The sequence below is a fragment of the Falco rusticolus genome, chromosome 6 (genome assembly GCF_015220075.1).
Source record: "Falco rusticolus isolate bFalRus1 chromosome 6, bFalRus1.pri, whole genome shotgun sequence".
In the NCBI taxonomy this organism is placed as follows: domain Eukaryota; kingdom Metazoa; phylum Chordata; class Aves; order Falconiformes; family Falconidae; genus Falco; species Falco rusticolus.
Window position 1 is genome coordinate 54,109,915 of NC_051192.1, and position 23,558 is coordinate 54,133,472.

The window sequence follows — 23,558 nt, forward strand, 5'->3', positions numbered from 1 at the left end:
ACGTCACCGCCCCGCCCCGTTGCCTCCTGGGAGCTGTAGTTTTGGCGGCGCCCGCCCATTGTAAGCGCCGGCTGTTGGGTCATAGAGTTCAGGCGTGCCCGGCTAGAGCGCCGCTGCTGGGAACGTTGCCGCCGGCCCGCCCCCCGCGGCCAGGCGGTGCGAGGCTGGGCCGGGCCGGGAGGCGGGGCCGGGAGGTGGCCGGCACAGCCGAGCGCCGCGCTCCGCTGTACGGCTGCGGGGACCGCCTTGCCAGAGCCGGGCCGAGCTGCCGGGCGGGGGAGGCTGCTGGCTGTGGCGGGGAGGAGAAGGAGCGGGCGGGCCGCTGGGGGAGGTGAGGAATATCGGTGCGGGCGGGGATGCGCAGAGAGCCGGCGGTCGCTTGGTGCGGCGGGTGGTAGCGCGGGGGAAGCGCCGCGGCGGCGGGTTTGGGCGCTCTACTCTAGTCCCCCTGCCCTACCGCGCTGGCGGCTGCCGGCGGAGGATCCCCCGCAGCGTCTCCTCGCCCCCCCGCCGCCTGCCCAGAGGGGCTGGGGCCGGCCGCCGTGTTTCCCCGAGCATCCCGGCCTGCCTGCAGGGCTGTGGCCGTGACACCTGCCTCGGGCAGCTCGGCCTCTGCCGGGCCGGGGCGGGCGGGAGGCCGTGCAGCGAGGCCCGGAGGGGCTGCCCGGGGTTGAGGGGGTGGCTGGCGGGAGCCCCGGCGGTGGCAGCGCGCCTCGACGCCCCCAGTGCCGTGGCCTGCGTCGCTGGCCACCTCGGTGGCCAAGGGCCGGGGCGTGAGGCGGCTGGGGCTCGGTGGCCGGGGTGTGAGGTGGCTGTAGGCTGGGGCATGAGGCAGCTGGGGTGCGGTGGCTGAGGGCCGGGGCATGAGGTGACCAGGGCGCGGTGGCCGAGGGCCAGGGTGTAGGGTGGCTGGGGTGCAGTGGCCAAGGGCTGGGGCGTAGTGGCCGAGGGCCAGGGCGTGAGGTGGCCGGGGTGCGGTGACCAGTGCGTGTCTTTGCTGCTTTTGCTTTTCCAGGTCCGCTGGGGAAAGCGTCAGCCATCTCTTGCACCACAGGCAGCTGCCCAGATGGTCCAGGAGGCTTAGGGTCTTAGCGCATCTTATGAGGCACATTGTCATCTCCCTTCCATTAGTAAGTATTGCCCGGCAGTGGACGTGCGGTTCAGAACGCTAAAGAATGAGCAGCTCATGGCGGTTGCTTAAGGGATTGAGGTGGGTTGTGCTGGAGCTTGAGGAGAGCCAGGCAGGTGGTGAAGTTGATTGGGAAGTATCTCGAGTGCTCTCTTGCTGTGTACTTAAACTTATCCCTGACAGACATTTACTTAATTGGCTCTTACAGGTTATGAAATTAATGGAGTGCCTTCTCCTCCTGTCCAAGGTAACCTGCTTCAATGCTTAGTTTGTTAGAATTTTTCCTTAATAGCTGACGTAAATCTCCTTTGTTGAAACTAAGCTGATTATTATCTTGCGCTATGCAGAGTAGGTGTGAACAATGGCTCAGTGTTCTCTTGTCAGCAGACTGGTGGGTGTCTGCAAGTTTTCACTCACAGTCTTCTCCAAAGTGAGTGAACCCACTTCCCATGTTTCTCTGGTCCCTGAGCTCTGTTAAGCATTTCTGTCATCCTTGGACTCTTAAATGCAGGACTAGGTGCAGTACTCCAGTCAAGATACTGTTAGCTCTGAGGAAGTGGGGTAATTACCTTCCTTGTGTATGGCATCCCTCTTAAAAACATTCCAGAATGATACTGTCTTATTTGGCAGCATTCTTACATTACTGAAATACTCCATTTATGATCCACTGCAAGCCAGATCCTTTTTTGCTATACTGCTACCCAGGGGATTACTCCTGGAGAGGTACCCATGTTGCGAGTTTCTTTTTTCTGTACTAAGTATTTTACTTTGCACTTGTTAGTTCGAGAAGAAGTTATCTTGATCATTATAACATAACTTTTTCTACCTAATTTTAGTCTCTGAAATCTGCTCTTTCAATTCTCTTCCTCCAAGTTTGGGGTCATCCACAAAAAGTTAATTAAACTATTGAGTGGTGCCAGGCCCTGCACATTATGATAAACTCTTCCAGTTTGACAATTTGACTTTCTCAAACACTTTCTTCTTGGTTTTCATGTTTCCTGCTAATCCTGCAACTTGTTCTGTGCCATAGTGTTGCAGCTGAGCCATATCTTATGGAGAATCCTAAGTGAGGAATCCATCAATTCCTTTGAATTGGCTTCTGTGCACACTGTAGGGGTTGCTCACAGCTCAGCAACTGGAAATATGTGTAAAATCCTGAACCCTTCTGAAGTTTCAGTGCCTTGCATATGGCTTCTGGATGTCCCAGACACCTGGTTACAGGTTACGGAGAGTAATGATTGCTGCCAGTTTCCTATTCTCCCTCTTGAAGCTGTTATATGATGTAGAGACAACTGGAAAAGGCTTCTCTTGAGACAACAAGCAAATCCCATAACTGTTTTTCAAAAATAGCAGAATGAAGGTTTTACGTGGTTTTATTTCCTACCTGTAAACCAGTATTTTTTAGTTTGTAGGACACTGAAAGTAAGTACTCCTAAAGCAATATCCAAATGGTAAAAATGTGTCCAGAATTACTGCAGATACATTTTTAATTCCTTTTTTAAAAATATATGTATATTTTTGGATGGATATTCAGGTACGTGGAAATGCCAGTCTGCAGGTATAGTCAGCTGCCAACTGCTTTCATCCTTTCTACCCAACAAACAGTAGTGAGCTACAAGGTGCTTTGCGAACTTTGACAAAAAGGTGCTGAATCACTTAGGAAAAGAAAAAAAGGTGATCGCTGCATTAGAGGATGTTGAAGATAGTGAGTCATTCATGTGCTCTCATAGTGTAGCTCATGCCTGAGGTAGATGAGCCTGTCACCTCCTATGTTCTAAGTTCTTTTAAATTCTTTTCTCATTTATTTCCTCAGAAAAATCTGCTTTGGTCCTAACTTTCTTCAAAATTGCATTTGCGTTTTTAGAGAGCTTTCTGGAATAACCTTACAAATGCTGTTCTCACCCACTTAATTCAGGATCAGATTTATAGATAATATGTTAATGCTTGGTTATACTTGTAAGGGCTTACTTTATCTGATCACGAATGGTCCGTCAAGCTGAGAGTGAGAGGCAGTATTTTGAAATTTTTTAATACTGAACTCATTTGAAAATATTCTGAGAAGCAGCAAACTGTTGATTAGAATGAAAGAACTGGTCTTGTGATGAAAATGCATCAGACTAAGCCTATGTAAACAGGAAAGTTTCTTTCTTTTAAAATTGCATTTCACTCTGGAAATATCATAAAAAATTCTAGGTTTGGGGATTAGGCATTAGGTGAACATTATGTATATGTTGACTTCACTGGAAGGAAGAGTCCAGCATTGGCAGGGTCATAAGCTTAATAATTGTACAGGTATTGTTCTCTCTCTTCTACAATAATTTTTTTTTCTTTTCATTCTAATTTGTTTAGATGTCTCGTGTTAAAAAGTCATGGAGCTAGGAAAGGCGAAGCTTCTGAGAACTGGCCTTAATGCCTTATACCAAGCAATTCACCCTGTGCATGGTATTGCCTGGACAGATGGGAAACAGGTGATACTAACTTCTTTACATCTTCATAATGGAGAACCAAAATTTGGCGACTCGAGTGTTGTCGGTCAGTTTGAACATGTCCATGGACTCTACTGGGGCCCGTGTCCCCCTGATGCCCCAGCTCTGCTTGCTGTTCAACATAAAAAGCATATCACCATTTGGCAGCTCTGTTTTAATGTTACAGAAAGAAATAAGCTCTTAGTTTCTCAGATATGCGACATCAGCGAGCCTTTTCCAGTGCTCCCCCAAGGCTGCGTGTGGCATCCGAAGAAGGAGATCTTGGCTGTGCTCACTACACGGGATGCCTCTGTCTTACACTCTGTTCATCTCAACAACTCCAGAATTAAAGCAGATATTAAAGGCAGTGGTCTCATCCACTGTGCTTGTTGGACAAAGGAAGGCAATCGCTTTGTAGTGGGAGTAGGCAGTGCCCTTCATTCTTATATTTGGGATGATGTTCAGAAAACATTGACTGCTTGTTCTTTTTGCCCAATCTTTGATGTGGGAGGCTACATCTGTGCTTTGGAAGCTACTCTGAATTTCCAAGTTGCTGTTGCCACTGAGCTTCCTCTAGACAAGATCTGTGGCTTAAATGCTGGTGTTGCGTTTGAAGTTCCAGCAAGCGTTGAAACAGAGTCCTTCCCCTCGCAGTCCAGCTTATGCGGTGAGGAAGAGTTTGCCATGGACGGGGGGAAAAAGGCAGTGGACTGTGAGAAGCCCTTGTCTGTTGTTACATCTCCTGTGGATCTAACTCACATACTTTCTAGCAAGCAGGGTGCTGATTCCAGTTCTCTTCTTCATCTGAGGCCCAAAGACTACCTAACGGGAAGTGGGCAAGATTCTTCACATCTCATCTTGGTGACTTTTGAAAGAAAGGTTACCTCTACCAAAAAAGTTAGCATCCCGGGCATTCTGGTTCCTGATATAATGGCTTTTGACCCCAAAACGCAAACTGTGTCAGTTGCCTCCAATACTTGTAACATTATTTTAGTCTATTCACTGACTTCATCCAATTTACCCAATATTCAACAAATTCAGCTAGAGAAAAATGAGAAGCCAAAGGGTTTGTGCTTCTTGACCAATAAATTGTTACTGATACTGGTTGGAAGACAAAAATTCACTGACCCTGCATTTCTTCCCTCTTCAAGATCAGACAAATATATGATCCGATTGATGATTAAGGAACTAATATTTGAAATGGGTCCTTCACCGTCTGCATCAGTTAATGGGAGCTCCAACTTGAACCTTTCAAACATATCTCATGAATACTCTACAGATGTTCACCCTCTCAGCCGCGGGCTCTTGATACCAGATCGTGCTGCCGTTCAATCCCCTACCAGCAGAAGAAAGCTCATTGAAGAAATTAAGAGTCCTGTTTATGAACAAAGCTTGTTGTTGAACATGAATGACCTTAAAGATAAGAAGATTTCTGTGAGTTTCCCACAAGCTGCTGAGTCTCTTGATGCTGAACCAGTTAATCGGACTGTGGCACAGTGTGCCACATCACTGGCATTTTCTAACAAGCCAACGTCTCCAAAAAAGCAGGCAGATGCAGCTTCCAAAATACCAAATTCTTACAAGAATAACCTATTAAGTGAAAAGGAGGCAAGTTACTTTACAAAAAATATAGAAAAACTGTCTGATAACTTCACAGAATTACAGCGTCATCTCTGTGAATTAACTGAGCTGCTAAAATCTGGGAAGAGAAATCTTCCAGTGTACCCATCTTCTCAGGAACCCACTTTTATTAACATCACCTGCCAGGTAATTTTAGCATTAGAAGCCTTAATGATAAAATCTGTTTGTGGATGTGTGTTCTTTGTACAGATTTAAAACATGGACTTTTGTCAGATTGTTGTGCACCGGAAGGGTGACATCCTGTGCATGTTTAGTACGTGCAAATTCGATACATAGGAATGATCTCACTGCATGCAGGTGAAACCAATAGGAGTCTTACTTACACTTACTTAGGCTTGATGTAAGCCTAGCTTGTTTTTGTTGTCCTTCCCTACTCTTCCTGTAATTGTATCTCAGTCCCTATTTACAGTTCTTTTAGAACTACATATTTGTATTTTTCTCTGAGGGAGATAAATTGAGGGAAATATTTAAAAAAAAAAAATTTCAGCTAAACTAATGTATCTAGATTTATTGCCGTTTTGGATGGATGCTGTGGTAGTGCTTTCAGTCTTGCACAGCTGTCTGTACGAATGGTAAAAACAGCATTTAGGGAAAAAAAAGGCTGTTGCTATGTAATGGTCAATAGGATTAGATTTCCATCCTGTTCCTGCAGGTTGGACTAACGTTAGAAGTCCCGTTACTCTGCAGGCTTTTAGTGTTTTTAAAGCGATGTAATACTCAGGAATGTGTAGCTCCCTGTCCCCACCTTGTGCTGGGCTGAACTCTTGGCTCTGACTCCCACAGCCATACCTTCTCCTTCTGCACAGAGGCTGCTGGGGCTCCAGAGGACCCTCGCCTGACAGTTCAGTTGCAGAATTAAAGACTTGTATGAAGTTCTGGGAAGGTTATGTTTATCCTAGGCAACTTCTGAAGCTGCCTGTTTAGAAATCTAGACCAGTGAAAATTTCCAGGTGTGGGAATTGGTATGAAGCTCCCAGCCTCCTGGGAGGACAATTGAAATAATGGACATGGAAAAAAGAAAAAAAAACAACAAAAAAGCTTTGGCTCTGAAACTGAAATGTTGCTAATTAGTATTGAGAGCACCATCTGATAAGGAAAGAGATCCTTAGGACCTTAAAAGATAATTCCATTAACATAGCTTAAAAATGGATTTAAAAACAAATTTCACGTGAAAGACACTTTATTGGCTGAAAGAAGGCACTTCCAAATCTCATGCTAGAGAGTGTAAGTTACCTGATTATCAAAACATGGCATAAATCTACTAGGTGTCTTCTAGAATTCAGATTAATAAACCTTAGTCAATATCAAAAGTAATTTAAACTGCCATTTTCCTTATAGTAAGTTCTTATTTTTCAGCTTTGTTATTGCAAAAAAAATATTCTCTTCTTCTGTAGCATTGAACTCTTAGGTCCTAGATCATACACTCTTACTCTCTTCACTGTTTTCCATTGTAAGCATTGAATAATAACAATTTAATTTCTCTAGCACTCTTAAATCTTAAATGTATATGGGGCGTTACTCTGAAAGTTGCTCTTAGCAAGTCTGGTGTCTTATCTGAGGTGTTTGTTTAGAAGCCTGCTTTAATTTGAGATAGCACAAATTTTTGTTATGTTTTTATATTCAGCTGTCTTTTTACATATAGTTTGAAACAGAGTTAAATATTGTCTTGTCTTGGTATTCCAAGAGCTAGATTAACTACCCTTGCGTGGGGGTGCTTCGCAAATTAAGGTAATGCTACAATTTTACCTATTTTGATCACCGATGATTTATGGTAAGAAAAGCTTTGGAATTAAAGTGACGTGACGTTGGGAAGTCTGGCAGAAAATGCTGTGGTTTAACTATTCAGAAATCCTTAACAGGCAAACAGGGATCCTCACCTCGTGGGCTGAGCCCTGATTGTTTCGCTACTGCCCAGGTTACTAGCTGTATTTTAGAAAATGTTGAGGAAACCCAACATGGCCCAAATAAGCAGTGCCTTTGAGAGGGCAGAGTTTATTGGTGCAGGGGGCAGAGAGCATGTGTGCACCTCCAACCTCCCCTCTACCGTACACCCTCCTCGCGGGTGGATGGGTCCCTCCACAGCATGGAAAAGGAGCGAGAATTTACTTCATCCTGTTTTTGTCATGACCCAGAGACGTTATCAAGGCTTCCCTGGGAAGCGACATGGTTGCGTGAGTTTTATCCTGTGCAGAGAGAGTTTGTAGTTTTGGTAACAAATGATCTTTTGCAGATTTAAAAAATGCTTTGCTCTGCCGCTTGGGGGTTATTCTTTGAAGATGCTTTTTGGATTTCAAGGCTTGGGTCAGGGATGGTCGGAGGTGAGACAAACAAGCCCTTCTGATTTGTTAGTCTATTCCTCGTCCCAAACTTTCGTGGGCAGGAGTTCTCACCTCTTCTTAAGTTGTGGATCGGGGTGGGGAGGATGGAAAACCTTTACAGGCTCCCCAGGAAAATGTCCCTCACAGGTGGTAGGATGAGTCTCAGGATTTCACCGTGGATGAAGCTCGTGGTTTCTCCAGCAGCAGCGTATGTATGATTTGCTCTCCTGTTACTCTGACATACGCTGGATTAGCACAGTTACTTGCTGCTATCACTTACAGACCGTTACTTTGAGAGCTGAGACTTCAGAGTATAAATCTTGCAAATGGTTCTGAATGAATGTAGCATTTGACTTTCTGTAAATGATGTGGTTGAAGGCCTGTCTGTGATACTGTTTTGATTAATGCTATTTTGACATCTCTGCTTAAATATACAGCATGGTATCTAAGATTGTTTCTTGAATTTACAGAAGCAGCTTTCCAGAAGTGATTCAGATGAAAGACGAGCTGTTATTCTTTGTGGTGGTAAACTCCGTCTAAATATAGTCCAGCAGATATTCAATCTCTCTCTTGTAGAAATGCAACATGGTACGTTGTAATTATCCAATAATACAAACACTTTAAACACATGCAACATTCTCGGTGAGCATAATCCCACCTGGGAGAAAACCAAATAAAAAATAATGAAAGATTGTTAATAAAAGTTTGCTAATCTGTTTTATAACATAAAGGTTATTCTCTGGGCTTTTACTGAGAAAAATCTCTACATTATAAAAGAAATGAGCAAACTTTTACATATTGATACCCCCCGTATCAAGTTGCTAGTTATACAGGAAAATTACTGTCACCCAGTATTTTACTTATATTTTCAGCTATTCTAAACAGAGAAGTCTGAGTGATGAGGAGGTTAGAGTTGACTGGTGGTTTTGGAATAAAGGTTTCTATATTTTAATCTGTAGTTCCAACATCTGGTCTCCTTCAAGAAATGCTACAGTTTTTTATAAACACAAAAGTAGCCCTGTAAATTTTACCAGTGCGTTTCACTTCAGTTTTTGCTGTGAAGAAAACTACCTGCCATACTGCTGTCATCTCCACTGTTACCTGCTTATCCTATGTGCATCCTGTGTGTCAATTCTAAGGGTCTTACTTTTGGCAAAGGTAGAAAACGTACTTTTGGGGTATGATCTCTCGCTACTACAGATACCCTCTGTACTATATTCCAGTTACTGGCCTACTGTGTCTGCTGCCTGCCTGCTTGCAGATTTCTGAGTAACTATCCCAAAGCTTTAAGGCTGCTGTTTTTACCACTGTGCAAGTTTCATTTTTCTTTAAGTAGTTGTTGGAATATGTTTAGTATTCCAATACCTAGATAAAGCTGTACTTGGGTAATTCACTAGCAACTGAATCTTGTAAATGTTCTTGCCACTATCTTAGGTTAGTTGAGCAGTTTTTCTATTGCAGGCTCAGTTACCTGCATTGAAACACAGTGACTTTTTGAATTTAATTTTAATTTAATGTTGTGGCACAGCCCACAAACGTGTGATATACCCAGTGACAACAGCAGGCAGTTTGGTAGAAAGTGATCTCTTAATTTTTCAGACTGGAATTTTATTTTGAGCTATAGGATTTCAACAACTTTTCTTTCTGGCAAGAAAAATATCCCCATTACCTGCATTAGTTTCGACTTCTCATTTTTAGCTTAAAAATGTAAACTTGACAGAATTGGTTGCCTGGGAATGAGTAATCATCATGTATATGACTAGCCTTACTAGATAAATTTTTAAAGCAAACAGTGTTATAATAGGTTTATTTATTAATTTTACAAATATTACTAGATAAATGGGCAAAGTAGGAGTGGTATTTTCAAAATCTTAAATTGTATTTATTTTGAAGTTTGGTCCAAATGAGATATTAAGCCAAAAAATTAAAGGGTTGCATGCTTTTAGGCTACAGTCTTCTCATGACCTTACTTGTGACATGAAGTTACATAATGTAAATTTACAAACAGCTGGAAATGTTTTCTCTGAATTCCCTCACGAGCTCTATTTTATTTCTTCATCAACTTAATGAATACAAGTACAGAGATTTTCTCATTTATATGAATTGGTAGAAGTCAGTGTTTTGGTTTCGGTAAACAACTTCAAATTGTAAAAATAATGCTAATGGTGATGTGAAGTCAAACAGCAAATGGGCCTGAGACATGGGGTTTGTATAGCATAGTAGAGTGTTTCTTCCTTATATTTACTGGAATTAATTATATTGAAATTACATAATAGAAGCAGTTTCTAAATTGTTTTTATGATATTAATTTGTCATTGAATTTAATAAATTTCTGCTTTTTACAGTATCTGCACAGTTTAAGCACTGTGAAGTAGCTTATGAATATCTAATTAAAAACAAGTCTGGATGCTTATGAATTCTGTTCAGAATTTCAACCCTCCTTCTTTGAAGCACACATTTATTATAGTCTCATCCCCCAGTGGCAGAACTGGTCAGAAAGCTGTTTTGCATAGTTATCTGTCCTTTATTTTTAAGATTATACAACCTACATCTCCTCATACTTTTTTTTTTTTTGCTAGAAAAACTGTGAACATGCAGAAGCATTTAACTTCAATTTTAGGGAAATGTTTAGTGTCTTAAACATATCTAATTACAGGAAATCTGATAAACAGACATTTATGTATCTTCACAGGTTCATCTTGGATTGTTCTCACAGCAGACAGCGATGGCTTTGTTCCATTAATGTTTACATCCACGCAGGAGATAGTCGTAAGAGATGCCAGTATGAAAGGCCACAGTGCTCTTTCTTCCAAAACCTTGGACATCATCAGTTCTACAGAAGGGTGTAGACCCGCATCTTCTGAATGTCTGGATATCACGAGTTCTTTGGAAGTTCTCAGAGACTGCTCCTCTAAGACTTTAGGTGGCACCAGTCCTTCAGAACAGCCCAGCAGTAAAATGTAAATTTTGACAGTGATTTTGTACTGCCTGTCTTATGATGGGAGACTTTTAAATTTACTGTGTAGGTCTGCAAATTCTAAACAAGTCTGTCTCAACTATTGGAGTTTCATAATTTTTTTTGTTACATATCACTGCAAATTATTTCATCCTTGGAAATTAACTTTTTTTTTTTATACTGAGCAGTGTTTTTTAAATATGCCTCTTGTGGTATAGACCAGGTCTTTGTATCAGTGGTTGAAAACCGGTGTTCTTACAAGCTTCCAAGCTAAAATTTCCATCTCTGTCTTTAATATGTTGGTGGTTTTAGATGATACTAAACTTGCATAATAAAGGAATCCTAGAAAACACTGCTTCGTCCCCCATTTCCTCACTTCTGTCAAAGCCTGAAATAATATGCTGTTGTTATTTAGAAACAGTACCTGCGGAAGCGTGGGTGTTTTTACAGTGGTGTTACTGAGGATGTCAGCACTACTTTAGGTACCTGGAACCTGGGACAAAGTATGATTGTGTGGGGTATGCGTAGTGCGTAGAAGCCAGACGCTTTCCCCTCCTGCACCCACCAGTAATGTCTCTCTGTGCTTTCTGTGGCTTTCTGCTCTCTGTGGCTGTCCCATGCCATGTTTTGTGGTGGGTTGAGCCCAGCTGGCAGCTGAGCCCCAACCCAGCTGCTCACTCGTTCCCCAGTGCAGGACAGGGAGGGAATTGGAAGAGCAAAAGCAGGAACAGCTCCTGGGTTGAGATAAGGACAGTTTAATAGTAAATCAGAAGCTTGTGTGGGAAAGCGAAGCAAAATGAGGAGTTTATTCAGTACATTCTATCAGTTCAGCAGCTTAGGGGAAGGGAAGGCTTCATTGTGTGTAATGGTTACTTGGGAAAACAAGTGCCATAACGCTGAATGCCCTCCCCTTTCCCACAACATACTGCTGAGGAGGGTGCTGTATGGCATGGGATATCCCTCTGGGGACAGCTGTCCCAGCTGGGTCCCCTCCCACCTCCTCGTGCACCCCCAGCCTGCTCGCCAGCAGGACAGAGCAGGAAAAGAGAAAGCCTTGGCGCTGTGCCAGCACTGCTCAGCCACAGCCAAACCATCGGTGTGTTGCCAGCGCTGCTTTGGTCACAGATCCAATGTACCCAACAGGCCACAATGAAGAAGACAAACTCCATCCCAGCCAGACCCAGTACGTGGCTATAGGCATAAAATTACGTCAGTTACATTTGAATAACTAGATGTGCAAGTTAATACTTCTAAACGTGTCTTGTTTCCCTGTTACCTTTGAAACAATACTGTTAGTATTAACAACATTGCCTTAAATACCTCTGCTTTAATTTTCAAAGCTAATACCTGCTGAACGGGCAGAGGGGATGTCTGATAACCCATCACCTTGAGAACACCCAACCTAAAGGCTGACAGAAGAATATGTTCTATGGGCTTTGTACTGAAAGAGAGAAACTGCAAAGGTGAAATGTCAAAAACAGCACAAGTTTATGTAGCATGGATTGCAGCACTGAGGAAAAGACAGTAATCCAAGATTGCCACCCATAAAATTAAAGCGTGATAACATTAAGCAGTTTATCAAGCTTTCACAGTGGCACTTACTGCGTGAGAAGGAATGAAGTGACTAGATTATAGAATTGGAGCTGCTGTCTCAGGACTAATATAATCTCTTTTTTTTTTTTTTAATCGCCTGTTTGGAAATTTGGCCACTGTCAGAAGATCATCTGTCCACAAAATACAGTATTAAACATACAACATTAGCAAAAGCTGCAAAGAACACTCAGTGTTGTGTGGTGTAACTAGAAGTTAACGGCTTTGGATGAACAGGAGAGAAGGAAAACAGGTAAATAACTTGGTGATCATGGACTTCAACCTGTACATGAAGTGTGTGTCTGTTCTCAGTAACTGCCACTGTTGTTTAATTGGGAGGTGGTCAGCGATCACCATTACTCCTACCAGAAGCCATTGCATTCAGAACCTCAGTGCTGGAGGCATGTTCAAAGCACCCAGGCTGGGTACTGGGGATGGTCCATGTTTCTTCTCAGCCACCTGACGGTCCTTTTCTGTACCAGTTCCTGGTTTCATCATCCCACTAACCCACAGGAGAGGGTTAGGGCTGAGTGCTCTTGGCTCTGCAGGAAACCTCTGCCACCTGCACTGGCCCGTTCACCTTGAGAGCATGCCTTGAACTGCACATGCCTCAAATGCTGCTCCTATAATTTCATTATGCAGCCAAACAGTGTCTAAAAATTAGCTGCTTATTTTGGAATTATTACCTATTTGTATAATTTCTACACCAACGAAAGACAGCATCTCCCACCAGAAGTGTGCTCAGTCTCAGGTTCCACCTCCCCAGGTGGGCACCGGGAGCTACATGCGTGCAGGGCACTGCCGTGTCCGGCAGCTAGAGGAGACACAGCAAGTAGAAGTCATCCACAGAAACCTGGTAATAGATTGGTCAAGGGATTACGTTAGTTCTCCACAATGTGTTATGTGCATGTGGACAAACACTGCATTTGAAATATAAGCCTAGGAATCTTAGAACAATTAAATCCTCACATTAAGAGAATTGCTTATTTCTAATCAAGAAGTCATTTCTAAACCTATGGGCTGGTCTGCACCAAAGCTGAAAATTACACAAACAGCTGGATAGCTGAAGATGTATCAAGCATAATACTAATGGTAACCAAACTTTCCTTTTCAATGCTGAAAACTTTGGAGAGGGACATGCGAGCAGTTGGAAGTCACCATGGTGTAACACAGGGTGCTGAGTCCAGGAACTAGCAGAATCTGCCACTGAGGATGTTGGTGTCTTGCTAAGATACCACTGGTAAATTAAGTACTTCTCCTATTTCAGCTGAACTGTAATACGGGTTAATAATAACCTTTTGTATAGGTTATGTGAAGCATAATGCTACAAGTGTATTACCCAGTATTATTTATTAATATATTTAGTGGGATAACCAGCTTACTACTTCTAGACAGTTCATCAAAAGGCTTAGAAAAGATTACACTAACCATCCCCCCTCCCCCAAACTTTAGAGATTTTCAACTTTGTTTCAATTAACACCTCTCATCTGAGAAAAAAAAAAAAAAAAAAAAAAGAGAGAGAAAAAGAGTGAAGAAACTAGTGCAAAATTGATTAGAGCCATTATTGTACTCATGTGCAGTGTTACTTACTGTCAGGACAACTTCAGGCTCACTCCTGCTGTACAAAAGCATGAATTCTGGGAGATGCATTTGAAGGGGAGTTCCTAATTCACCTGGGTTTAAGTCTTTTTCTGAGTTTAGTTTCTGTTGCAGCCAATTTCCCCGCATCCACTGTAGCTGTAGGTGCTACAAGTTGATACTGTGATGGTGAGGAATGGTGTGGCTGAGGTTCCTGAGCTTGGGGATGGGGACACATATGACATGGGAGATAAAAAGCCCTTGCTGCAATTTCCTTGATCTTGAAGGGATGTCGTTACACTCAGGTTTATGTCCAGAAATGCACAGCTAATGGTTTTCAAAATCTCTTTGATTAAATGTTATTACAAAAAAAATTATCTTATTTTCATGTGTTCTCTTTTCATTTAATTTTCTTTTACTGAAACTTCTGATGGTTCTTGATTGAACACGGATTTTCTTCAAATCCATACAAAGAAAGCCTGTGCCTTCAGTGCCTTTGAAAAAGATAAAACCTTAAATGAATCTTTTTCATCTCAAAGTAGAGGCTTCTATTCTATTTAAAATGTCCCCAAATTTTTAAAGATGAATTAACATTCATAAACGAGGTAATAATGCGAATGTTCTTTTATCTGTTGCATTCTTTAGGTCTAAAAGCAACCACTAAAAGAACTTGCAACGTGATTCTATCATTTAAACCTTATTAAAATAAAAAAGTACAACAAAACTACTGTTTCAATGTCACAAAAATGAATTAGCCTGGGATAATGTGAGTTTCCTCATAAGCGCATTTTCAGCTGTACACATCGCTATGCTGGTTGTACACTAATATGGTCATTATATATAATGTGTCGAATTGTCATGTGTAGTTAACTTCTTACTTCTATCTTCCAATAAATCTTCTAATTACAGGTATTATCCATATGCTCCATGAAACGTATCTGGAATGTCTTTCAGCATTATCGTGTTCTTCATACGTTTACCGTTCCTAACCCTGCCACAGTAGCACTGAGCTGGCAGAGGATGGGCTCCACAGGGCCTGAGCGATTGGTCCTTCCTCACCATCTACAGCAGAGAGCAGCAAAAACGAGGACAAAGCTGAAGGGCATAGCTGAAATTCATAGTCTTGTCTAACATCATTTGAGATAAGAAATAAATCAGGAAATAAGGTTTACTTGTGCTTCCCCACTTCTAGAGCAAATATTCACGTTACCCTGCCATCCAACAGCACTGCTGCTCCAAAAACGTCTCCAAAATGATATTGAGGACCCACCTTTCTGGCAGAGCACCACAGCTCTGGGCCCATCCTCCCTCCGTCGTTTGCTCAGCTCTCTGTCGTGCCAGTTCGTGTCTTCAGAGGCTGTAGATTCTCAGGTGCAACACAGCAAAAAGTCTCCTCCTCTGCCTCAGGGACAGAGACACATGCTGCTGCTTTGTCTGTTGAATGAAGCTTCCCCATGAGTTACCATCTGTTTTACGCGGCAGATTTGGTGCTTAATGATGTGAAAGCTATCTGTTTTCATACTTTCAAGCCTATAACACATAGACATTTTTGTAACCATAATACCTAGCAAGAGTACTGAGGATCTGAACTGTGGTTTTGCAGAGAGTTAAGGTAAAAAACCCAAATCATTCAGTGCAGCGCAAGGAACTTGTGATCTCAAAACCTGCAGGAAAATAAAACTCACTCCCTCACCTGCCAGTTGTGTGAGTCCAACTGACCTTTCCAACAATCAGTCTGGAAGCTTTCTGAATGAAAAGGCTCTATTGTAACACTTTGAGCCTGGTTTTTATGTAACTACAACATGAAATTCACACAAGGGATGTGATTGACCACTACACACTAGACGGCTACTGGCTGTACCCTACTGCATGAGACCTTGAACTAACTTGCCCTCTCTTCCTCATCTTCAAAGAGCTGGACAACAAATACCAGGTCTCAAAGGACCTGAGTTTCCCTTAAGGAAACTGCTCCTCTCAGGAAGATCGATTTAATTTTGTATTTTCTATCTAAAGCCCAGAAAGGCATGTAGAAAAGGACATGAAGAAGTGATATTTGGGAACAAACTACAAACCCAATAAAGCAGGGTTTGGCTTTAAAGTATTGTCTGCTTCAATTATTTTACTTGGAATGCAGAAGGTGAACAGAGACAACAGGATGTAGCAGGGATTGATTCTAGCAGCAATTCTTATAAAGCACAGGAATGACTTAAGGAATTAGTACTTAAATCTACAGAGCTCTTCCTGAAAACCCAGTGACCTGACACCAAAGGTCCCAGCCCTCAGGACTCCCCAGGGACGGATGTCCGAGGTGACATTCACCTATTAAAGTGGGGGACTCAGCACAAGAGATCTAATCCACCTAAGCTGTGTCAGGTCACCACGCCCAGGGGCAGACAAGGTACTTTAAGGCAGGAGAACATGGTTAGCAGGAGAGACTGCCGGTGGCAGTGGCTAAAAGCAGCCCCTCCTTCAGTGCCTGGTGGGGCACGGCCGCTCGCCTACGTGGTTAGCTGTAAGGCGCTCAGGAAGGCGGTGAAACCTTGGAAGGTTTCAACATTATTTTTAGGCAGAAACTACAAGGGGGATGCAAGTAGCTCAGCTACTGACTATACCGCAATCAGCAGCCTTCCAGGTGGGTGAGTGCTGGCCATTAGGTACTCGGCTGGTTTAATCCAACCTCCAGCATTCTTAGGACTGTATTTGGGTATTACCTGAATGAGAACCCCTGGGGATGGAACCTGGCCCTTGTTATTGCCAATCAGTGCAAGGCAGGAGGTTTACATTAGATTAGCGTTTAATCTGAATAGTTGTCAATATAAGAATCTGCTTCTTTCAGCCATGTGTTCTGAACATAGATAAGGCATACACATCATTTGGAACTGACAAGGAGACACAAAGTTCATTCATTTTACAGCACCAACACTGAGTCCTAAAAAAAGAAAATTACAGAAAGCCTTACTCTGCACTTACGTTGCCATTCTTTTTACTTACAAAAATAAATTCATTTTCTTAACAAAAGTACAACTGTGATAATCAAATAAAATAATGAGATTTTCAAAATATAAAAATACTCTGCTACATTTCATCTACAGAAGCTTTCTATTTTATTTTGGCAGTTCCCATTATTGCTACCATGTGCAAAGTGAGGACTGAGCACCTCTCTGTCAGATAGGTCTCTCTGGAGAAGAGGAAAACAGTTTACAACCAACTAAGTTTAACTTGCAAGAGACTGAATTCAGATTGGGTATTTAGAGATAGTACCTTAAGCCACATTCAAATTACTGAAATCAACCACAGCCAGCAGTTTCTGCCACCCTGTTATCACTATGCCAAGTCCTGGGCTTATGTAAACTGACACGGATCCACTGTCTTGTAGCTACAGATTTATAGCAGCTGAAAATGTAACCCATTAAAAACCATTATCAGCCTTTACTGGGAATTCTGCTTGTTTTTAAAGATGACTATTCAGAAATATACAAGTATTACAGAATAAATCAAACCCCCAAATCTGTTTTCTGTGACGTTTTGAAGCTATGTGATATTAGTACATAACTTACCTACTTCAGAGTGCAATAAACCTGCTATTTCAAATTCCATCAGACTCAAAATTGTAAACAGGCTCATGGTTTTTATTGTTGTAAACGCATATGCCCCAGGCATACAAATCTTAATTCATCCAAAAATTGAAACAAAAAAAACCCCACCCCAGCCTTCAGATGTCAATTCAACGGAAGTTTTAAACATAGTTAACTCTTACCCACACGCTCTCAAAATATAACCTTAGAAGTTCACTCATGATTAAGCATTTTGCTGAATTAGGACAGTTCATTAGGCCTTAGACTTCAAACTTGGCTGAAAAGGTTTCAATATTAAACGTGTTGAGACACTTCAGTGGAGGCAACTGATTTTACTTCATAGTGTGTTTCACTAAAAGCTTTCCCAGTTTCCAGTCCCAGCATTGAGTCTCTTCCCAGATGGCCCTTGAGCGAATTACTTGTGGTTACTGCCTCTGGCGACACCTACGGCAAGTGCCCACAAACAGCCACAAGCCAGCCCTCCAAAGGCACTTCTAGTACAAAATAAAGGCACCCTCCCACATATCCATGCGGTGAAGCCAGTGGGCTGTAAATTTGTGTCTTGTCTGGCAGTATGCTAATTTCTTCAAGGCAAACAAGCCTTCCAGCTCTTGGATTCATCACTCTCTCCTTCAGATTTAGATACATCTTCAGAGTCCAGTCATTTTAGCTGGAGCCTGGAGCCAACCTCTGGAGGTCTCTGTATCTCCACTGGCTACAGAAGCCCAGAATGGCCAGGTAAGTGCTCCACAAAGTGCCTGAGGTTAGGTGTGTCTTTCATCCACAAAATGTTTTCAGCAGTGTGAATCTATTGTAGAAATGAGGCTTCAAGTCAATGTATCTAAAGCATGATGACATCCCTGAATGAAAAAAAATCACCTTTTAAAAGTAGCCTTATTGTTACAAAACACTGTGTGCAAGCTGAGATTAACAGCCATGCCATGGTATTTTGTGAGGTGGAGAGTCTACACCACATGAGAAATGGGTGAGCACCATGATGACTTAAAGGACAAAATTTACAGAGATTTGAATGGCATAGTCTAATTTTTGGAAGACACTACTGATTTTGGGTATCCTGAGTTGATATGTATTGATGTTGAAAATATTAAGTACTCATTCTCTGACAAAGATCGGTTTACAGGTTCCAGAAGCAAGAAACTCCAGTAATAGGAAATGTAAGGTTCTGTTTCATATAAAATAGATAAATCTCAAACATCAAAATCTCTTTCAGAAAAATTCTTCGTGAGAAAATCCTCAAAAGATGTCTGCATCATTGATTTGGTTCATTTCAAAAAAAGTAAATTCTAACTTTATATAGTATACTTCAGGATTCCCAAGTGCTTTCCAAACACACTACTGTGCAATTTATAGGTAGAGATTATGTTCAAAATCCATCCCCAGCCTCTAAGAGTGAAATAGATCACATGAATTAAAATTTGGGAGATGCATTACAATTACACTTTTTTCCCTTGACCTACAAGTCCATAGAATCTCCTGTTGCAATGAGATCACAGCTTTCTGTTAATCACTGAAAAGCAAACAAAAAAACTTCACGCCCCTGAACATTTCTAATGTCTTTTTTTGGCACAGTGCATGAAGTTAGATATCTATTTTGCAGGGCAGTATCCTCTCTTGATTTCATTACTGACTGGGTCAGAATCATCCTTTATCCTTTTTGATAAAATGCGAGCAGAGAAATGACCTGGAAGACTTTTACAGAGTTTGCGCGTGGGATGTGAGACTGTTTGCAAAGTCTTTGTACTCAGAGCTTTCAGACCATGGTGTCCTTTTTGTGGTCATCTAAGTTCTCTGTGCTTTGATGGCTCCTTCTGTTAAAAGCAGAACAAATGATACGTGAACAGACTTCTGGCTTTTATTGTTAACTAATCAAGCCCCAGTTTGGCAATCTCAAATGACTGAGAACCACCAGCAAGATGTGGTTGTTACGGACAGTGACTAAAGCACCAAAACAGAGGGCCTAGTCCCATTTTATATTGTTTAGCCTGTCCCCTCTGGTCTGCAGCTGCCACTCCAGAAAGCAGCTGGTGCACAAGAGGCCTGCAGCATATCTGCCAACCCCATGCAGGTATCTTAGATACCCTTAGGGCAATGAATTGGTACCAGATACACATGCTTAGGCCCTGGAATTGACTCCTTAGGATAGAAATCAGTTTCCGATTCCAGTAACTTCAGATAAATAAGTAAATAAATAAAAAAAAGGCAGTAACAACATATTTTGATATTTAATCCATCAGTCTGCTAGGATAGACTGTTTTTATGTATGTCCTCAGTATACCAATGCTTCATTTGACAGAGATGGATGATTTTGAGCTAGGCAAGATTTTCTTTGGAGAGAGAGGAAAGGGGAGGAAGGGAGAGTAATAGGGTAAAAAGGGAAAGAACGGCTCAAAGCTGTCCTTTCTTTTTCTCCCACGAGCTTTCCTGCCTACGCCTATAAATGGTTTGGATGTTTCTTATATGCCATAAACACCAAAAATGCAGTCAAGAATCCCATTTTCTTCTATAGACAGCTAAATTGTAACTATTCACATTTTCTCCAGAAATTTAAACTAAACAATGTTCTTCGTTTCTGACTTGAACACTGTACTACAATAGTGCTTTGTGTGCCACCCCAGCGAAAAAGTAAAATATAGCAGCTGATACATCTAATAAATGATCCTCCAAGCAGGTATTATTACACTACAGAAATTAGATGCTGGAGCATTCAACTAATAACTCACCTAAAAGAGTGTTGTTTTGTTGTTATAGGGAATATAGAGGTGTACATTGGTAGCTAGTATTTTTTTGCCCACTATGATGAAGACCTGCTGTGGCGATGGTACTGCTGTTTGCTACCAGTTCAAACCTACCTTAACAATTCAAGCGCAAGCTTTGTTTCTTTCCGACTTTCTTCAGTGATTGGGTAGAAAAGAAGTACAAACAAACCTACAAGGATGAGGATGGCAGGGACTGCTCCAATGAGGATTTTCAGTGTAAGGATCACATCGTTGGATTGTCTGCATATCCCTGGCTTGTATCCAGTAAACCTAAACAAATGGAAATCACAGTGGTGTGTGTATGTCCAAAGCTAAAAGGCATTTCATCTGAAGGCTCCCTTCCTTCTTTCCCCCAACACTCTTCAAGTCTTCTCTTCCTTTTTCCTATACCTCTCTTTTCCTTCCCCCCACTACATGTTTCAAATCTTGTTTTTTGAATCCCATTTTTATGCTCAATTTCAGATAACTACATTACCTCTATATTTTATTATTCTATGACATTTAAATACTAACAGAAGCATAGAATCCCATGTAAGGAAATGGATCTGTTAAGTGTTTCATGTGTTTCCTATTAATATTCAGCAAAGTATTTAGGCTTTGCTTTAAAAGTATGCAAGTAATCTGACCAACTTCAACAGCAATAATTAACTTTAATTTGAATACACACTTAAGCACTCTTCTCTAGGTAGACAAATTTACTTAAGTGCTTAGAGTTAGGTACACACTTACAGTTCATTGATTGAGGGCTTCCATGCAGTCCTACAACTGCTGATATATTCAAATTCCCATTCCCAATTTGTAGAATGGATTTATTTTCCTCTGAGCATGCACCTATGAAAGCTACAGCTCATTTGGCATCACTCTGTCTTCTGTGTTCTCCCACAAACACCTGCCTTGGCAAATTGCTGGGAGCTAACTGGAATGCAATTGAAAAGGGGCTAATTGGTGAACAGTGATTTGTTTGAAGGTGTTAGCAAGTAAGCATCTGAAATTCCTAAGCGCTAAACAATCAGCCAAGCACTGCCTGTTATTTAGCAGTTTCAGCTGAAGGCCCTGAAGCAAAACATTCTGGTTACCAAAACCTAACTGGGAGCTAGGGACTAGACAGTATTTCAGACAGGTTCCCTTCTAAGTGTTTATAGTGTGCTTGTGTGCTGTAGCAGCTACCGGTAAAGGCCCTTTCTGCTAGGTCACACACAAACGCAGGGCAGGAGATGGCTGACCAGTTTCTCAATCTGACTGTCTAATCAGGACAGACAAGGCAAAAGTGGAAGGAGAACACAAAGCATCTTCCAAATTGACATGGTCCAGGTGACATGCAGAGCTGCGAGACTGTTCCTGACTCTGATCAGTGTCCGGTTCCCCAAAACCCTGCAGGAATTGGTGATCCTTTTATTCTGAACCGGCCACTAGGCACCCCTGAAAGCACGGCAATGTGTAAAGCCTTACGAGCTCATATAGGTAGTCTAACCCATATGCAACAGGGAATGCACAAAGCAGCTGTCTCACTTACGGGGGACCTTCATTTGCTGAGCTTTCATGTTTAGGTCTTTATTCATATAAGCCACAAATATTCACATAAGTGATTTGGAAAGAGGAAAATCTAAAGGGAAGTCAAGTCTTTCTGAACTGAAACATGTTAGGGCAGGGGACTTAATGCTCAGTGGTCTGGCCTAGATAATAGCAATCCTGTCTTTAGTGGTCAGCCAAAGTGGAGCTGCTAGAACTTTCAGACTCAGGGTAAAAGGACAATTAACTGCAGGGTAAAGGCAGAGTAACCTCAGAATGCTTTCAGAGTAGATCCACCAAGTGGAAACACAATGTTACTTACTCCAGTCCTGCTGCAGAAATTCCTAAGCCAATTCCTGCTGACATCTTGGTAAAGAAAACATAAGAAGAATAGAAAATGGTTTCATGTCCTTTTCCATGAGGATTCTGCAGGCGAAAGTTATCAACAACGTCAGGCAGCATTGACCTAGAGATGAGCAAGATAAAAGAAAAATTCAAGCCAAAGTATCTCCTCAAAATCCAAACTTACTGAAAGAGCACACCCCTCCTCCTTTTTAAGATGTGATTGATGCCATCGTGCACATGAAAGGATCCAGTTCCAAAAGTCCTACTGCTAGACAGGAGGGCAAAAATCTGTGTAAGAAATGCATGGCCACATATTACAAAGTAGAAAACCACTGAAAAACTATCAAACACTTTCTGGGAGGCAAGAGAATTCTTTAGACTGACTGTCATTCCAATCAGAAGTTGCAATATTAAAAAAAGAACAATGAAAGAACCCATGTTTCTTAAGATTTCAAGGGACTCTGAACAGTTTCACTCTGAAATGACTCTTTTGACAAGCTAACAAAATTTTCAGAAACCAATGAGGCCTATTCTCTTTCTACTTCAAAGAGAATGAGTTTGGTAAAGGAAAATCAGAACAGAAGCTGCTCAGATGTCAATTGTGAATTGACATTTTATTTCTAATATATGTCATGTTGGAAAAAAGGGCTTCTCACCCTCGGTGCAGAAAAGTTTATGCAGTCTGACAGCTTATTTCAAGCTATGTTTCCATGATCTCTTGGAGTTTTCAGGGCATTGTACAAATGAGTAATGCAAAACAGCTCTCCCAGCAATGTTCTTGCTTTCTGGTCAATTTGACCTGAATAACAATTATTTCATCTGGAGAGGAAACATCCCATCTTGCTCATCCTTGAGTAGTTTTTTCCCCACATATTTTCAATCCTCACAAGCAAAGGACCTCGTATTCTCATTTTCTTTTAATCATATCCTTGTGTTATTTGAACTATAACAGAGGACCGCTCAAGCAGGGATACAATTTGGCATATGTTTCCTCTGCTGCGTTCTTAATTGCTCAGCATTAATTGATTTATCTAATTTCATTTCATCATTACTGTAGTTCTGTTAGAAACTAAACCTAAGCAACTGATTTCCTGTTATCACAAGTTCTATAGCTACTTGGATTATTGATTCACCTGCATACTGTTACGCCTAAAGAACAGCTACAGTTACAGTAGATACAATCTGTTAACAGTAGGGCAACCAAAGTCACATCATTGAACACAGCATCTATTATTAAAGCAGAAAAAGATTTTTGGGAGAAGTGACTATTGCCAAATTCTGCCTCTTCTGGAGGCAAAGTCCATGCAGTAGTACATACCTGTAACATAGACATATACCCCTTCCCACCTCAAATGTAAAATTCTCCTACCATGGCAACAGAAGAGATGCTGCAATGCTCAGACCAGAGATGAAGGCCACAATGTAAGCCAGGATCAGGTTTGGAATGGTCACTAGCATGACTGTAAAAGGAATCATCCACTGAGGAAGAAGAAAACAGTACATCTAACTTACAGTATGCACTGCTCAACGGTATACAGATTGTTCCATTAAAATATAAGATTTTGTTATGAAACAGTTCATGCACAGCAATGCCTAACACTTCAGTATTTTGGTGAAATGGCATTTCCAAAGAGCTCTGAGCCCATTTGTATTTATCTGTCCAGAAGAATCAGAG

At 41.7% G+C, this 23,558-nt stretch overlaps 2 protein-coding genes across 4 annotated transcripts in view; one reads left to right on the plus strand and one right to left on the minus strand.

Annotated features, from left to right (window-relative positions):
• Nucleotides 1–339: 339 nt before the first annotated feature.
• On the plus strand, nucleotides 340–10,862 carry LOC119150349 (WD repeat and coiled-coil-containing protein). 3 transcript variants are annotated; one of them, XM_037392822.1, is made up of 5 exons: nucleotides 340–1,130; nucleotides 1,338–1,376; nucleotides 3,479–5,361; nucleotides 8,024–8,141; nucleotides 10,246–10,862. In XM_037392822.1, exons 3-5 carry the CDS (start codon nucleotides 3,499–3,501, stop codon nucleotides 10,515–10,517), a joined length of 2,253 nt encoding a protein of 750 aa, XP_037248719.1. In that variant the 5' UTR covers nucleotides 340–1,130; nucleotides 1,338–1,376; nucleotides 3,479–3,498; the 3' UTR covers nucleotides 10,518–10,862. The 3 variants fall into 3 exon arrangements, with proteins under 3 accessions (XP_037248719.1, XP_037248718.1, XP_037248720.1); XM_037392821.1 differs by lacking the exon at nucleotides 1,338–1,376; XM_037392823.1 differs by lacking the exons at nucleotides 340–1,130; nucleotides 1,338–1,376 and adding an exon at nucleotides 1,155–1,210.
• A 6,423-nt stretch (nucleotides 10,863–17,285) lies between these two features.
• MFSD2B (major facilitator superfamily domain containing 2B) overlaps nucleotides 17,286–23,558 on the minus strand; it is a 38,249-nt gene continuing 31,976 nt past the window's right edge. The window contains 4 exon segments of the mRNA XM_037392824.1: nucleotides 17,286–19,081; nucleotides 20,123–20,299; nucleotides 21,861–22,004; nucleotides 23,253–23,362. Coding sequence (XP_037248721.1) covers nucleotides 19,024–19,081; nucleotides 20,123–20,299; nucleotides 21,861–22,004; nucleotides 23,253–23,362 — 489 coding nt within the window. The 3' untranslated portion in view covers nucleotides 17,286–19,023.

What these genes read in the sequence shown, in the direction of transcription:
- LOC119150349 (XM_037392822.1), top strand. Translation starts at nt 3,499, where the DNA reads ATGGAGCTAGGAAAGGCGAAGCTTCTGAGAACTGGCCTTAATGCCTTA. An exon ending in TTATTAACATCACCTGCCAG is followed by an intron (nt 5,362 to 8,023) that starts GTAATTTTAGCA and finishes TTGAATTTACAG; the next exon opens with AAGCAGCTTTCCAGAAGTGA. An exon ending in TCTTGTAGAAATGCAACATG is followed by an intron (nt 8,142 to 10,245) that starts GTACGTTGTAAT and finishes GTATCTTCACAG; the next exon opens with GTTCATCTTGGATTGTTCTC.